The sequence below is a fragment of the Bubalus kerabau genome, chromosome 16, assembly GCF_029407905.1.
Source record: "Bubalus kerabau isolate K-KA32 ecotype Philippines breed swamp buffalo chromosome 16, PCC_UOA_SB_1v2, whole genome shotgun sequence".
Lineage (NCBI taxonomy): Eukaryota > Metazoa > Chordata > Mammalia > Artiodactyla > Bovidae > Bubalus > Bubalus kerabau.
In genome coordinates this window covers 74,830,201-74,847,193 of record NC_073639.1, presented here as the reverse complement: position 1 = coordinate 74,847,193, position 16,993 = coordinate 74,830,201, and the positions used below count along the sequence as shown (strand labels likewise).

At 54.3% G+C, this 16,993-nt stretch overlaps 2 gene segments (V, D, J or C); both read right to left on the bottom strand.

Annotated features, from left to right (window-relative positions):
- Window positions 1–751: 751 nt before the first annotated feature.
- On the bottom strand, window positions 752–4,177 carry LOC129629777 (immunoglobulin lambda variable 8-61-like). The segment is given in 3 exon segments: window positions 752–775; window positions 3,716–4,029; window positions 4,129–4,177. Coding segments are annotated over 3 exon segments (384 nt in total).
- Window positions 4,178–8,171: 3,994 nt separating this feature from the next.
- On the bottom strand, window positions 8,172–16,993 carry LOC129629579 (immunoglobulin lambda variable 2-8-like). The segment is given in 3 exon segments: window positions 8,172–8,336; window positions 10,398–10,700; window positions 16,948–16,993. Coding segments are annotated over 3 exon segments (426 nt in total).

Below are 16,993 nucleotides of genomic sequence, written 5' to 3'. Positions count from 1 at the left end.
AGGCAAAATGATAGGATACTGAAAGAGGAACTCCCCAGGTCGGTAGGTGCCCAATATGCTACTGGAGATCAGTGGAGAAATAACTCCAGAAAGAATGAAGGGATGGAGCCAAAGCAAAAACAAAACCCAGCTGTGAATGTGACTGGTGATAGAAGCAAGGTCCGATGCTGTAAAGAGCAATATTGCATAGGAACCTGGAATGTTAGGTCCAAGAACCAAGGCAAATTGGAAGTGGTCAAACAGGGGATGGCAAGAGTGAACGTCGACATTCTAGGAATCAGCGAACTAAAATGGACTGGAATGGGTGAATTTAACTCAGATGACCATTATATCTACTACTGCAGGCAGGAATCCCTTAGAAGAAATGGAGTAGCCATCATGGTCAACAGGAGTCCTAAATGCAATACTTGGATGTAATCTCAAAAATGACAGAATGATCTCTGTTCATTTCCAAGGCAAACCATTCAATATGACAGTAATCCAAGTCTATGCCCCAACCAGTAACTCTGAAGGACCTGATGTTGAACGGTTCTATGAAGACCTACAAGACCTTTCAGAACTAACACCCAAAAAAGAAGCAGTGGCTGCGTGGGCACAAGAGGCCCGAGAGGAGCCACTCCACGTTCAGGAGCAGAAAACCAGGCCCCATTAAAAAGATGTTCGTGGTCACTGGGCAGAGATGAAGACTCAGGCTGAGAAGCTCTGAGGGCGGGTCCTGGGACCTCGCGGCCCCCCTCCCACCCCATCTTTGTCACCACTTCTGCGGCACCGTTTCCTGGGGGAGAAGGAGAAGAAACTGCTCAATTGAGCCCAGGTCTTTCGCCCTCACCGAGGTTGAAGCCCACCCAGGGCTCCCTCGGGGTGGACCCATGCCCCCGCCCCCACCCTCCCGCGGCTCCCCAGCCTCCTCCACAGGCGGCTCCTCGCAGAGTCTGGTTCCTGGTTGCCTTCCACAGCAGCTGCAAACTCCGCGACTGGGTGTCTGTAACTCATGAGTCTGATGCCAGAACATGAAGTGTGACCTCACACACACAGCAGAGGGGCCTTTACAAAACTCTGTGTCTTGGGTTACACTGCTTTACTTTCTGCATCCTGGTGCCTCCTGGTGAAAATGAGGACGTGGGTGTCAGAGAAGGATGGAGCCTCCAGCCAGTGTTGTCAACACGGCTGGGTTACCCCTGAGGAACTGGTTTCATCTCTCAGGTCACCGTGTCCAGTTCAGGGAAATGGGGGAAATGATAATAATTCAGACGAGGCTGACAGTGAGGGTGGGTGGTAGAGGGTGTGTCCACAGCGAGTGGCCAGCGATGCCCACAGCAAGCCCTCAGGGAGGCCTGCTCAGCTGCCGGAGGATCAGGGAGCAAGAATTTACAACAAATCCAAAGGATATATTTAGGGGTCAACTGTGGGCCAGTTCTTTCTGAGCCTCTGAGGCACTAGGGAAACACAGAGGAAGCCTTGCCTGCGGCCCCCAGATTGTTCCTTCTCCCCAAAGGAAAGGCTGTGATCCTGACACTCCTCCAGCCCTTCCTGCTCCACACCCACCTCCATCACACACACACACACACACACACACTGCGCTATCACACACACACACATCCCGCTATCACACACACACATACACACACACATCCCGCTAACACACACACACACAAACACACCCCTCCCTCACACACACACTCACCCCTCCATCACACACACACACACACACACCCCTCCATTACACACACGCACACATACACACACACTCCGCTATGACACACACACGCACATACACACCGCTATCACACATACACAACACCCCCTGCTATCACACACACACACACCTGCATCACACATACACACACACACACACCTCCATTACACAAACTTACACACACTGCTATCACACACACACACACACGCACACACCTACATCACACACATACACACCGCTATCACACACACACACACACACACCCCTCCATCTCACACACACAGACACATACACACACCCCTCCATCACACACACTCAGGACCAGGCACCAGGGCACTGAGGACGGACACTGGGGGACGCGATGACACTTCCCTCTTTCTCAAGAGGTGGGATCTCGCAAAAAGCTCTTCTCCCCGGAGAGGGGCCCTGGAGACGGTGGGCCCTGGGGAAGTGGCATCACAGGCTGTGCCACCGCCACACTCTGCGCCTCCCTCATTCACTGGGGCGCCCTCAAAGCTCCCCCACTGCATCCAGGGCCTCCCTGCCCTTCCTCATAGGGGCCCCTGTGCCCACAGCCTCCCCTTCACCCACCCTGGCTGAGCTGATCTCAGAGTCAGGATAGCTCACGGCTGGAGTGCTGGCCACTCAGCCCTTCCTGCTGCTGTTCTGAGCCCAGATCTGCACTCAGGGCTCCAGCCTCCCCATCCTGGGTCTCCTCCGCCAGGGCGAGGACACACGTCCTTCCATCCCCCGAGTGGGGCCAAACCCACGTAGAGCAGCTCAGAGCAGGCCCGGGGATGGCCACTCATTCAAGAGCCAAGGTTTCAGTCCTGTTGTGGTGTTGTGGTTGCTGGTTACCCAAATCACAGACACAAAGTCTTTCAAGTCCCCTCTTTGATGGGTGAGTTTAGCGATTCGGGGTGAGGCAGGGAGACTCAGAGTTTCCGTCCCAGGAGGGACCAGGAGGAAGCATCTCCCAGAATCCACAGTGACCTGTGAGCAGGCACCCAGCCCAGGCCAGAGAGGACACCCTGCTGAGTGCCCATCACACACAGAGACCCATTCAGCCAGACCTAGTAGTTGGTGGGGGCGGGGCTGACACAGCAGGGGCTGCCCACAGTGCAGAACCTGGGGAGACCCACAGCGCCCCTTATAATCCCCACAGACTCCATCTTTTGGTGGAAGTGGTGCTGGGCCGGGGCCGATGCCGGCTCACTGTCAGCCCAGGAACATACACAGCCATGCCCTGTACTATGAGCACAGGTAGTGATAGACACCGACTGTCCAGCTTTTCAGGGAGCAACACTTTCCAAAATTAAATATACATACATATGTACATACATATATATATACATGTATATGTACATTTAAAAACCTACCAATATGGTCATCAATAAAATTCATAGACATTTAATATGGCATTTTAAAATATTAAAACTATGTCAGGTTGATTAATTGAAGAAAAAATAAAAAAAGCCTAGAAGTCTGGGAAAAGACTTTCAGAGAGCAGGAGCTGTCTGGGACAGTATCAGACTTGCAGGCTTTCAAAGCTTCTTTTCCATGATTAGCTTCAGTGTGATGACTGGGAGCACGTGGCGTATAAATAGATCAGCACGTGTTCTGTGGATCAGACTATTGTACACATGTACAGAAGTGTTTAGGTATTACTTCATTCTGCATCATCAAGTTAATGAAATTGAGTATGTCTCTTAAAACTCTTAGACCAAGAAGGGTCGTGCTGGCTGTGCTGGGGTCTCTGAGTCTCAATGTTGTTTACAAAATGGGCACCTGAGCCCCCCATTATGGGCTGAGGGGTCCTCTTGGAGACCTGGACACACCCGGGGAGAGACTGCAAGAGGCACGGGGCCGTGTACCACGGGACAGGAGATGGATCTGGAGCCTCCTTCCCCACAGGGGTGCTGACCACTTCCACGGTCTCCTGCATCTCCCGCCTCTAAAGGCTGACCCTCCGAGCACATGGGCAGGTTTTAGTAGCGCTTCCCCATGGGCTCCCCTCACTGTGCAGCTGTAACTACCACTGCCCTGGTACAGCAAGCAGAGATAGTCAGCCTCGTCCTCGGGCTGGGCCCCCGTGATGGTGAGGGTGGCTTTGTTCCCAGAGATGGAGGCAGAGAAGCGATCAGGGACCCCAGAGGCGCGGGTGTTTGTGTTGTAGATAACATTTCTGGGAGCCTGGCCTGGGGTCTGCTGGTACCAGCTGGGTTCGTTGTAAGTAGTGACTGACCCAGAGCTCAGTCCACAGGTGAGGGTGACCGTCCCTCCTGGAGACACCGACAGTGACGGTTCCTGGATCACAGTCTGAGCTTCTACCCCTAAGAGAGACAGAAGAGAGAAAGCGGTTGTTATGGAGATGAAGTGCCCTGAGACTCTGCTTGGAGGTGCCCCAAGGGTGCAGAGTCCCGGCCCCTGACCTGAGCCATAAGCGAGCAGCCCGAGCAGAAGCAGCATCCAGGCCATGGTAGGGACCCTCGCAGGATGCAACCTCCTGAGCCTCCTTGGCCGGAGGTGGGGTTCTGGGCCTTTTGATGCCTCCACCCCGTCAGGAGGAGGAGGCGCCTCATGCAAATCACTTCCTCCTCTCCCTGCCCAAGTCACCAGAGATCTCTGGGGTGGGGGGACTTGAAGGAGGCAGATGCTGGACCTCACACAGAGTGGGGACAGCATGGGGAGGAGCCACTGAGAGATGGGGTGACAACTTTCAGCAAATGTGCCCCCGTGACCTGGTGACCTCGGTCCTCTATCTCCTTCCCGGAGTGTCTGAGGCTGAAGGAGGAGTTTGCAAGTCTGTCTCTCTTGCCGCAATAATCCAGCCTTTCCCGCACCTGAGCCTGTCTTTAGAATGCTCTCTGTCTCCTCAGGGAGCCCTGAGTCCCGTCTGTGTGGTGCTGTCCGTCCTCCTCTCCAGCCCTGAGCCGAGCAGGAAATCCCGGTGCCTGTGTCTGCTGTGAAGGGTGAGCGGTCGCCCTGGAACACAATCTTGTAAAGTGTCTCTAGTCCCGGTGGTGGGGGGACCAGGGCAGGGGTGGTGACATGCAGAGCCCCACGGCCAAGCTTGGGGTGACGGCCTCCTGTGCTGTAAAAAGATATGACAGTGTGGACTACCTTCAGTAGAACTGTAGATTTTAGGGGTAAAAACGTCACCATCTTGTCATGCAATGATGATAGCTGGCAAGTTCAGTTCCAACAAAGTTGGCATACATGTCTCATCATCAGTAATAGAAAAACCCTGTGTGTGAAGAGGTAGGTGTGGTGAGCATCGTGGACCTTGTAAAACTCCCTTCCCTGTGGTTCTGGGTGGAGCCAATGGACCCGGGACGGAGGAGGGGTGTGTGGGCAACGAGGAGGAGAAGAGGCTCAGACACCTCAAGTTAACGTGTGTGGAAGAGACGGGAAAGTCTTGTTCACCTCTTGTTTCTTTGACATAAAAATGTAAATGCTCTCTTCTTACTTTGTATTCATGTTAAATTTGCTGATAAAGTAGCTGTTTAATAAAATCCACATGATTTTTGTCAGAGGTGCTTGAGAACCTCAACTCATAGAGGTGAAAAATATGTGTTCCTACTGAATTCTTTTCTTATTATAGGAACATATTGATGACAGTTTGGCGGAGCTTGTAATTCCATATATTTCATGTCACAAGTGTTAATATAAATATTAATATAACGGGAAGGAACGAGTAAGGGAGCCACAAAAACTGACACAATGTCAGTTTCCATAGTTCAATTCAAAATGTTGAAATTGCCAAATAACACACCAGGGAACGTTTTTAAATGACACAGATGGTGACAGCGGGTCCTTGCCTGCACCCCTCTTCTATTGGGGAACACCCGGGCGTTCTGTGGGCAATGGGGCCGCCTCTGCAGGGGTCTCTCATTCCCTGTCCAGGTATCCCTGAAGGTCGAGGTTCCTGAAGGAAGTTCATTTTTTTTTGTATGACCGTCCCTCTGTCTTTGGTTGGATGTCGGGTCTGGGCACTGACCCCACGACAGAGCAGCAGGAACTGAGAGGCAAGCCTGTGGCTCTGAGCTGAGAGCTGCCGTGTCCCCTGGGGGCCCAGGTGCAGGCCGTCACCCTCCAGTGAGGACCCTGCTGCCCACGTGGGCAAGAGGCAACAGAGGAGGTGCCAGCCGGCCTGGCCAGGACCCTGGGCTCTCAGGACCAGGCCCACAGCGCCCCCTGCTGGACTCAGACCTCCTCCTCCCCCACTTCACACCGCAGCCTCCTGGAAGGGCTTTCTCACACTTGCAGCTGGGTCTTCCTGATGTCACCGCCCAGGGCAGTAGAATGAGTCGCCTTCGTCTAGTCTGGGCCTGGTCATTGATTTTTCCAGGCACCTCATGACCTCAGACCCCTGAATGGTATGCTGATAAATTAATGAATTTCAGGATTCCCTGATGTCTGAGTTTGCTCCGCCTAGCTCGTGGGTTCACTGTCAGAACACAACCACCCAAACTTGATCTTCCAGGGTTCAAACTCCAGCATGCCCGTGGGTGGTGCCTGGTCAGGATTCTGAGTTTCCTTCCCAGCTTGATAGGTAGTCAAGGTTGAATTTGCCGGGCCTCCCAGGATCTTCCCAGCTGAACTGCATGGCTCTGTTCCTATTTCTCTCTTGGTAAAGACAATAGGAGGCTCTCAGGTACAACAAATCTTCTTGATCACTTCCAGGGGTTCTCATTCACCCTTGATCATGGTGCACAGTACTTCTCTTTGACTCATGTATTTAAAGATGTTTTTAGTCTAATTTTGTAATCTTTCCATATTACATGTTTGGTAGAAAAGATTATGCCTATAAATGGGAATCTCATCCTTGTCTGGGCTCCTGTTTCATCTCTGGTTGAGAAACCCTTATGACTGTTACCTGATCTTCATTGGACATGGTGAAGTCTAACCTAACCTTCGATTCTTAGAATCTAGATTTAATGCAGGTGGGTTTATAAGGTCTGTGTCCAAAATAGTGACATTTATCCAATATCATCTCAAACAAGGCAGCACAGAGCGAAAAGAGGGAGAGATCATGAGGCAAAAGATGAGGATATGGGCAAGTGAGGAGTCTGACAGCCGCATCCTAATGGGGAGGGTCTCCCAGCACCTGGAGAAGACAGCTCTTTGGGCAGCAATCCACAGAGAAAGCGAGGACCCAGCTTCCCTAAGTGTCAAGGTTCAGGGCAGAGCACAAAGGCTGGAGCAGGAGAGGGACGTGTGAGGGGTAAGAGAGGCCCCCTGGGGCTCCAGGGCACAGATGCTGGACTTCTGCTTCCTCGACATCCTGCTCAGTACCTGTGAGGGACCATGTGTATATGGGCACATGGGCATTCTTCTTGTATTTGGAGACCAGAGCAAAAAGAAGACAGTGTCGTGGACCCCATAATGATGGACCTGGATGAGGAGGTGAGACTGCCTGGATGTAATAGCACAAGTGACAGCAGAGACCTGAACCAGCACTGGGGACGTCACAGTCAGGGTCAGGGCAGTGATGGGTCGACACGGGAGCAGAGGGCAAGCTTTCATCAGACATCCCCATCACATGGGGATTCCCTGTGGCTGTGGTTAGTGATGAGCTGTGTGACGCTGATGACCAGCCTCCTCACCAGGCTGGGGTCCAGAGTGATCAAGGACTGTGGACTTGATCCTGGGCTTGTGGACCCACCAGGAGCCAGAAAACAGGGCTGAACCCCTGACTATGCCTCACCTCTGTCCTGAATCACAAAGGCAGGGACTTTGCCTGGAATCTCTTGTCATCACTGCCATGGTGATCTCCGCTTCCCCGCTGACCCTTCTACAGGACATGGGGCCCTTGGATCTGGACTCATCACAGGAGTCACAGGCAGAGGGACACGGGCACATCCTGGGGAGCCCCTGCTCCTGACAGTCCAGAGACCAACCCAGCCCTGAAGTAGGAAATGCTCCAATGGGGAGGAGATGAGAGGAGGGGAAGGCAGGACAGAGCCAGCACCTGTGGGTCAGGAGAACCACTCCCGGGCTTCCCTGCCTCCTGCGATGTATCACCGGTGCCCCTCACTCCTCACGCTCTCTGCTCTGCCCCTTCAGGAGCAGGGTTCACACCCTGGGGGATGATCTGCCTGCTGGGATGGTCCACGGACTCTGCTGAAGGTGCATCTGGGAAAGACTCCTGCTCCTGATCTCAAGTGAGGGAGCTCAGCTCCAAGGCTCCCTTGATCACAAAGATGACCAGGGTGCACTTCAGTGGTATCAGAAATTGTTTACATTTTCTAAGACTACAGCAAATCTGACTGTACAACTGGGAGTAGACATACTTTGGACCAGAACATACCTCAGGAATTAATGGATTCTGGGGTATTATTTAACATTTGATGGTGCTCTAAGAACAAGCCCCTGACAGGCTGAGGCTCTCGTCCCAGTTTCCCATCTACCTGTGTCGCTGTGAGGAGCCCTGTTGCACCAGTCTGCACAGTCGGAGTCAGCCTCATCCTCAGGCTGCAGCCCAGAGACGAGCAGGAACCCCGCGTTGGCCAAGGCATCTTTGGATCCAGAAAACCCGTGGGGACCCCGGAGCCTGGCTCTTACTGGAGTCTGAGAGGTAGGACCGGAGGACCGAAGAGGGCTATCAGGCTTCTGCCGGTTCCAGTAACAGCAGAGTGGCCAACATTGATGTCGCTGCTCAGGGTGCAGGGAGCCACAGATCAGCTGTGGTCTGTGAGGGGACAGGGGTCTCCCCACACACAGGCCCTGAAACCATTGCCAGTCATAAGAGTCCAGGGCCTCAGGGCTGCGGTGTGGTCACTCACAGCAGCACCAGCTCTAGGGGCTAAGCTAGCCTCTCCTCAGAGAAACCATTAATAAACTGGGGTGGCCCCATCTACCTGCAACTTTTTAGAAGAAAGTTGTCAATACAACCATTAAATTAAGATTCTCCCAAAACACCAAATGAAAATATTAGAAAAACACGTGAGTTATGATCAGAACTTAAAATGATCACATGTCTGTACAAGTCAGTGGGAACGTTGTGGAGTATTCTGGATTCACTTTCCCCTTATGCTCTTACATGGAGCAGAAGAACAGGAAGAGCAGGTGAGGGGCTTCAGGGGGAAATTTGTGCAGTAAGTTGTGAAGTGTGGCCCCTACCTTCTTCTTCTCACCACGTGAAACGAAATTCGACTTTATGTCCATTTCTGAGCTGCTGCTACAGAATCCGCTTCCCACAATGAGCGGTAATTGTGTTCCTTTCTCAGTAGCTGTGTCTGAGGCCCGATTCCACCAGCCAAAGATCCGCACTGCTTGACTTGGGTCTATTAAGCAAAGTTCCTCTGATACAGTGGAAAATATGTCATTTTGTGTGCATGAAAATTGAGGCTAGGGCAAATTTAAGGTTTAAGGGAAAAGGGAGAATTAGAAGAAATAATCCCACTTATTCCAAAATATATCTCTGTTAACTGTGGCCCCACAGCCCAGGCAGCCAATGTGCAGACCCCGCACGTGAGTGTGAAAGGGCAGTGACAGGGAGCAGGACACAGGCGTGTGACCTGTGCTCCGTGATCCCACGTGTGGGTGAGGCCGGAAGCTCAGGTTTGGGGTCACTTCCCCCTGGGTGAGGCCTCCTGTGAGCAGCAGGGCTGAGTCCCAGCTGAGCAGGAACAATCAGCCTCGTTCTCGGGCCGGGCCCAGAGATGGTCAGGCGGCCCCACCCCACCCGGAGCCCGCCAGCCTCGCTGAGGCCCTGCGGGCGGGTTGTGACTCCTGTGCTCAGAGCTTGGGACTCAGCACGACTGACACGGCAGCCAAGTCGCCCCCTTGGTGCCAACAGTGCTGCTGTTCCCAGGCAGGTGAGTGTGGCTCAGCGTCCATAGAGTGACCGACCCTGGCTGAGTCCCCACTGCCTCAGCCCTGAACACCACGAGGGGACAGAGGAGGCTGAGAGCAGGACCTGCTCCCTGTGCAGGAGAGAGGCCTGAGGGCTTGGGGGCCTCCCAGGGCTGAGATGCGCTGACGGACCCCCACCTCAGGCACCGAGATAGAGAACAAAAGACCCTGTGTCCCCAGGGATAGGAGACTGATTTTCTGTGTCCTTTGAGACCCTCTCCTGGGAATGGGCTGCTGGAGGGACTTTGAGGACAGAGGGGAGAAGAGGAGCCTCCATGCTCGTGCAGACTCCCTGATGATTGCACCCAGGGTGGGGCAACAGCAGCAGAAGGTCCAGCAGAGCCTGAGCAGGAAGCCCCTGGGCTGCCCCACCTCCCCCAGTGAGAAGGAGTCCTGGGCTAGTCCCCGCAGACATGGAGCTCTGGGGGAGCCTGCGAGGTGGTCACAGGAAAGGCAGGAGCAGCAGCCTGGGCCTCAGCTCAGCCCAGGAACTGAAGTGTCCTGAATCAGACACAGGTGGACGCTCTCTCTCTGGTTCTGTCTTGATTGTCATTGAGTCTATCCTCCAGGGCCAGCCTCTGGCATTCAGGGCATCTGCTCAATTTCAGATATTCATATAAAATGTGGTTGCCAAAAACAAAGCCTTAGTGAGGGCGCAGAATGAAGAAGAACTGAAAGGACTTCCTAGACCAAATTCCTGTTGTGGGGCTCAGACGCCCGTTTTAAATCAAACAAACAGAAGTGTCTGCACTGGCAGAAGATGTTTCAGCCCCGGGAGGCCCATGACTTGAGGGAGGGCAGGTTTTTGTCTCACTTCCCCCTGGCCTGGAGCACTGTGCAGTGTTACCACTCTGATAAGATGCACAGAAATAATCTGCCTCGTCCTCAGCCTGGAGCGAGCTGATGGTCAGGGTGGCTGTGTTCCCAGACCTGGAGCCGGAGAATCGGTCGGGGACCCCCGAGGCTCGACTGGTCGCACCATAGATGAGCGTTCTGGGGGCCGATCCTTCGATCTGTTGGTACCAGCTCACATAATTGCCACTCCCAACGTTGCTGCTGCTTCCAGAGCAGGTGATGGAGACCCTCTGGCCCAGGGACCCGGACACAGAGGACGGCTGAGTCAGCACAGCCTGGGCCCAGGATCCTGGAAGGGAGAGAGACAGAGATGGTGACTCGGGGGTCCAGGCACGATAGCGGGGAACACAGCATGTGTGTCTTCCCAAGACCCCTCCCCTGTCCCCGCATCCAGTCACCTGTGCAGAGAGAGACCAGGGTGAGGAGCAGAGGGGACCAGGCCATGGTGGACATGTCACGGCGTCCTGCCTTCTGTGGCCCCACAGCTGAGCAGAGCGTCCCCACACCGCTCCTTCCCCTCTTCATACCCGGAGAGGGGGAGGGGCCTTTCATGCAAATGACCGTCCTCTGCTCCAACCCCCACAAAGCTCTGATCACCTCTGGGACCTGGGTCAGCTTCCTGTGCCTAAGGGAGACCGGTGCGTGATCAGAGGAAGGGTTGTGTGGGGCTTGCGGGTGGGAGGTCATAGCTGGGAACCCTGAGCAGAAAGCACCTGGAAGCACCAAGGTACTCAGCTCAGATCTCATAGCTGCAGACCCACAGGAATGGCTTGGAGCGCCCCCTGGTGTCCTGGCCAGGACATACATCATGTGACCTAGTGATCAGAGCTCTTAGAGTCAACTTTCCCAAAACTGGCTTTGAAGTTACCCAGTTCAGGAAGAGTTGTGTTGGAAAGAAAGATCCAGGTATAATTTACCCTGTAGTGCATGTGAGTGTTACACAGTGGATGTGTGACTTTGAGATTTTAAATGAACCAAAATGTGATCATGGAGTAGTAAAAAATCTAAGGTCATCACTTAAAATAGATGCCTAAACTTAACTGAAGAAAGTGTTGTGGTTCAGTCACTAAGTTGTGTCTGACTCTGGCTCTGTTTTAATTTTGCATTGCCAAGGTACTATTTCTAAAACATAATTTTCCTTGTAGATTCTGTTCTTTAAATAAGATCATTTTAAAGACTTTCTGACATGTATGGCATCTCCTTTGAAGGATTTTCATGTGTTAGCAGGACGCTCTATCTGTGAAACAGGGCAGGCTGAGTTATCAGAGCCATGGGTCGGTCTCAGATCTGAGATGAGGGACAGGACATGACAAGGCAGATCAGCTGTTCTCAGGAATCTCAGACGTGATCATGGGGATCAAACCTGACTTAGGCATGGTCCAGACAGAGCAGCAGTCACGGCCCTGGGGGCAGAGCGCCAGGACAGGGTCTGCTTTCCCAGCCCAGGGGCCCAGCAGCTTCTCCCCAGGCTCACTGTGCATAAAGTCAGTCCCACAGCAGCTGAGCACAGACACTCCTCAGCCAGGAATCATTTCCCAGGTCTCAGGACCAGGGTTTCTCTCCCCTCCTGACTCCTGACTCGATGGGTACACGGGACAGAGTGTGAACATTCACGGGATAAATCAGCTGCTGGAGGGGCATCACTGGATCCCCTGGGAAATGAGGGGGAACCAGGGGTGGAACAGGGAGGGCTCGAGCTGGGGTCACACCTAAGAGCCGGAAACCTGAGGCTTCTCGGGAAGGAAGGGGTTAGAGAGGTTCAAGGAGGGGGATAAGGAAGTGAATGTTTCAGAAAGATCTGGAAATTCGTTCATGACTTTCGAAGAGCATGATCTTGGTCATCACTGTGGAGGTCAACAGTGTATGTTTGTAGAAAGAGCGAGGCCCAGAATTGGGAGGAAAGTCATGAATGAGGGGAGCGGGAGGGCAGGCTCTGAGCAAAGAGATGAGGAGGAGCGGGCGCAGGCTGAGGAGAGCTGGAGGGGTGCACGGGGTGGGCTCTGGGGGCTCCTCCCCTCCTTTGTTTCTGGGAAGAGGGTGGGGACTGATGACCACCTGACCCCTTCACCCTCCAATTCTGGGTGCTCGGCCCCGGGTGCAGCTTCACTCCCAGGACGAGGCCTGGGGGTCGCGGCTCTGAATCTGTCCCCTGAGAGGAACCACCTGCTGTCACATCCAACTCAGTCCGCTGAGCCCGGATGCAGGGTCAACTCAAGGGACCATGGGGGTGTGTTGAGGGGCTGCCCGTTCTGAGCAGGTGCACAGCGCCCCCTGGTGAGGCTCCCGGGAAACGTTCACGGCGGTGAGAGGGAGCAAGGTGCCGCTCAGTCACTTGGTTCTCAATCCTGTCTGACTCTTTGGCGACTCCGTGGACTCTAGCCCACCAGGCTCGTCTGTCCATGGGATTCTCCAGGCAAGAACACTGGAGTGGGTTGCCGTTTCTTGCTCCAGAGGATCTTCCCACCCCAGGGACAGAACCCACATCTCTTATGTCCCTTGCATTGGCAGGCGGGTTCTTTACCTCTAGCAACACCTGGGATGCCTTACGAGAGGAAGCAGGGGCGCTCTTTTTTCCTGTCACCAAACACTCTTTCAATAAACAAATGAATGAATTGAATAGCAATAAGTATGACATGTCTTTGATAGTGTACAGATACTTGTTTTTTATTTCTCCTATTGTATTTTCAGGTGATTCTGACACTTTTTCTCCTTTTCCTACATTTATCTCCTTTTCCTTAGGACCCAAGAGTGTTTGTATTTGCTCATCAAGTAGATTTGATGATTTGTCCCTAAAAACATCTGTCACCTGATTTCATCATCTCAGGCATCTCACCAGTGATGTCTATGCTGTCTCACTTCCCTTCATTATTTAGTTTCCTGGTTCTTGATAGAAGCGACATTTTTTTACTGGATCCTGGACTGTGTGGAAATTGCTTGTAGAAACTCTGGGTTCCATTTCCTTTTCCTTTAACAGGAGATGCTTCTGTGGCGGAAGCTCAGGGATGTGCATTCGCTGCCCAGTGACCCAGAAAGGGCGGCACTGATCCCCCTGTTCTGTGCTGCTGACTCCAACCTGGGAACCGGGGGCAACTGCTGTGAGCAGCTCCTTCATCCAGGGGCGTGTGACCACCCCTTGTGCGCCGCTGGCCTAGGGAGGGGAGTCGAGCTGAGGGGGCAGCTGAGCTGAAGTCAGGGGACACCCAGACAGCTGGGTTCCGTGGTCTCATGGACTCCAGGAAGGGAGGGGCAGACACCTTGCCCTGGGAGCCCCATGGCAGTGCGGGAAGCAGGTTTTTGTCTCCTTCTCTCTGGCCTGAAGCACTGTGCAAACTTTCAAGCCGTCAGCCCATGAGAAAGAGTAATAATCAGTGTCGTCCTCAGCATGAACTGAGGTGGTCAGAGAGGCTGACTTGGAGCCAGAGAATCAACCTGGGAGTCCTGAGGGTCATTTGCTATTTCCATAGATCAGATGTGTGGAGGCCTTTCCTGGGAGCTGTTGGTACCAGCTCACATAAAGACCCCCAGTGTTGCTGCTGCTTCCAGTGCAGGAGAGGGTGACCCTCTGACCCAAAGTCCCGGACACGGAGGGCAGCTGAGTCAGCACAGCCTGGGCCCAGGATCCTGGAAGGGGGAGAGACAGAGATAGTGATTGTGGGCTTCAGGAAGAAGAGGAGGGAGAAGGGATGTGTCTTCCCCGGGCCCTTCCCCTGTCCCCACATCCAGTCACCTGTGCAGAGAGTGACCAGCGTGAGGCGCAGAGGGGACCAAGCCATGGTGGACACGGTCAGGGCATCCTGCCTTCTGTGGCCCCAGAGCTGAGCAGAGCATCCCCACCTCTCCGTCCCCTCTTCATACTGAGAGAGGGAGTGTTCATTCATGCAAATAACCCCACCATTGCACCCATACTCCACCCCACAGCTCTCTGACCCTCCCTGGGCTCTGGATCAGGTCCCTGTGTCTGAGGGTGCCCAGGGGGTGGCAGGGGCACAGCTGTGGGTGGCCCAGGGGTGGGAGGTCACAGCTGGGAACCCTGAGCTGAAGCCACCATACAGTGCCAGGAGACTGGGCCCAGCTCTCACCCACCAACCCTCAAGAACTGCCCCCGAGCCCCCTGGTGTCCAGGCCCAGATATGCATCCTATGACCTGCTGATCAGAGCCCCTCAGGGACAGATCCTGCTCCCTGCTCTGGGAACTGTCCCCTCCTTAGGGCCAAAATCCACTTTTGTGTCCCCCATGACCTCAGGGCTGACCGTGGCTTCCTCTCAAGCCCTTCAGCACGAGTCTGTCCCATGGCGTCCTGGCTGCTTAAGGGGTCAGGACTGAGAGGGCGTCTGGAGGCCATCTCACGTGGAGGGTTGTATAATAAAGAGGAGCCCGGGATTGGGTAGGAAAGTCATGAAGCATAAGAGGAGGAGAGGGGCCCGGAGGAAAGGGCTGAAGAGGAGCCAGAGGAGGCAGGGGGGAGCTGAGGGTTAGGCTCGGCTCTGGGGGCTCCTGATTTCTCTGCTCCTGGGGATGCGGGTAGAGTCTGAAGACCTTGACAGGACGCCCTCTAATTCTGGGTCCTCAGTCCTGTTTGAAGCTTCACTCCCAAAACTTGAGGGGCCAGGGCTCTAAGTCTGTCTCCTGAGAGGAAGCACCTGCTGAGACCTCCAACTCAGTCCACTGAGCCCAGGGACAAGCCCGGGTCAGGGGGCCATCTGGTGTGCTCGGTTCCGCCAGTTCCGAGAGGGTGCACAGCGCCCCCTGGTGACGCGCTCGGGGTATGTCCAGGGTGGGAAAATGTGAGGAAGGAAAGCGCTGCGTTTTCCAACTAAGAGCCCATCAGTGATGGGAGTGTATCCTCTGCCCACTGACCCAGCAACCGAGTGCTCTGACCCCACTGCTCTGTGTCTGACGCTGACCCGGGCACCTGGGGCAACTCCTGTCAGCAGCTCCTTCCACCCAGGGGTTTGAGACCACTCCTTGTTGGGCTGCTGCCCTTGGGGAGGGGAGCCAGGCTGAGGGGGTTGCGGTGCTGCCGAGCGTGAGGCTCAGCTCCCTGGACTCTGAGGACTTGGGACACCAGGGAGGGAGGGGTGATCGCAGGGCCAACCACCGGCCCCCACCTCACATTCAGCACTGATGACCCAGGTGGGGTCAGGCCCAGGTCTTCCTGGCCCCACAGTCACCAGCAGGGGGACGGGGGTGCACACGAGCCTGCTTTCCCCTCGCTCGGTCTCCCCTTGTTGCTGCTCCATCTCCCCACACAAGGCCTGGTCCACGTGCTGAGGAGCCCAGCCATGACCTGGCATCCCGGCCCCCAGGCAGTCGGCCGAGAGTGAGCGGATTTTTGGAGCCAGTTCTGAGTAAGGTTCTTCCAGGAGCATAAGTCCTCCCATAAGCCTCGAGGTGTGTCCGTAGACAGCACAGGTTTGCGGAAATTCCTCCCAACTTCCAGTCTTATGCTTAAATAAAGACACAGTTTTCCCCATGGCCTCGGATGTGAATTGTGTTTCTGGGGTTTTGGATTTATCACAATCCAAAAACTGGGAGTGAATGTGTTATGGGGAATTAACATGCCTGGACTGAATTGTAAGACAATTCTCAGGGGTTATTTCCCAATAACAGACAAAGACATACATCTGGAATTTTGATGTTCCTAAATATTTCGGGAGAGGGGGTAGTTTCTTGTTCACCACAGATTCCTGCCACCAACAAAAGGCTGTGATTCAGGAGCTCCAGTTGGGAAACTGCACTCTAGAAAATTCCACTGGTGGTGCCCCTTCAGGTAAATGGAATATTAATTTGTCTCCAAGATCAAGTTCATGATGCTGTACATCTCTTAGTGTGATTTGAATGACAAGAGTCCTAAGGGCAGTGGCGGGGGTCTGAGTCTCCCTGTGGAGCCAAGCCTCATTGCCAACAACAGGGGCAGAGAGGGGTCCCTTGGAGGGATGGACACACCCGGGGAGAGCTGGGAGGACACATGTGGCCATGAACCACTGGACAGGAGACGGGCCCAGAGTCTGCTTCCCCATGGGGACCCTGACCTGTCCCACCCTCTCCCCGCCTCTCCTGCCACTAAGCGCTGAGCCCTCTGAGCACAAGGGCAGGTTTTGGTAGCACTTCCCCCATGGGCTTACATCACTGCGGCATTGTAACTACCAGTTCCCAGACCACAGTGATAATCGGCTTTGTCCTCAGACTGGGCCCCCGAGAGGGTGAGGGTGGATTTGTTTCCAGAGATGGAGCCAGAGAAGTGAGCAGGGACCCCAGAATATCGGCTGCTTGTGCTGTAGATAAGCAGTCGGGGAGCCTGGCCTGGGGTCTGCTGGTACCAGCTGGGTAGTTACTGGTAGTGACTGACCCAGGGCTCAGTCCACAGGTGAGGGTGACCGTCCCCCCTGGACACACTGACAGTGCTGGCTCCTGGACCACAGTCTGAGCATCCACCCCTAAAAGGAACAAGAGAGAGACAGGGGTTGTTATGTAGACAAGGGCCCTCAGACCCTGCTTGGAGGTGCCCCAAGGATACAGAGTCCTGGCCCCTGACCTGAGCCGGAAGTGAGGAGCCCAAGCAGAAGCAGCGTCCAGGCCAT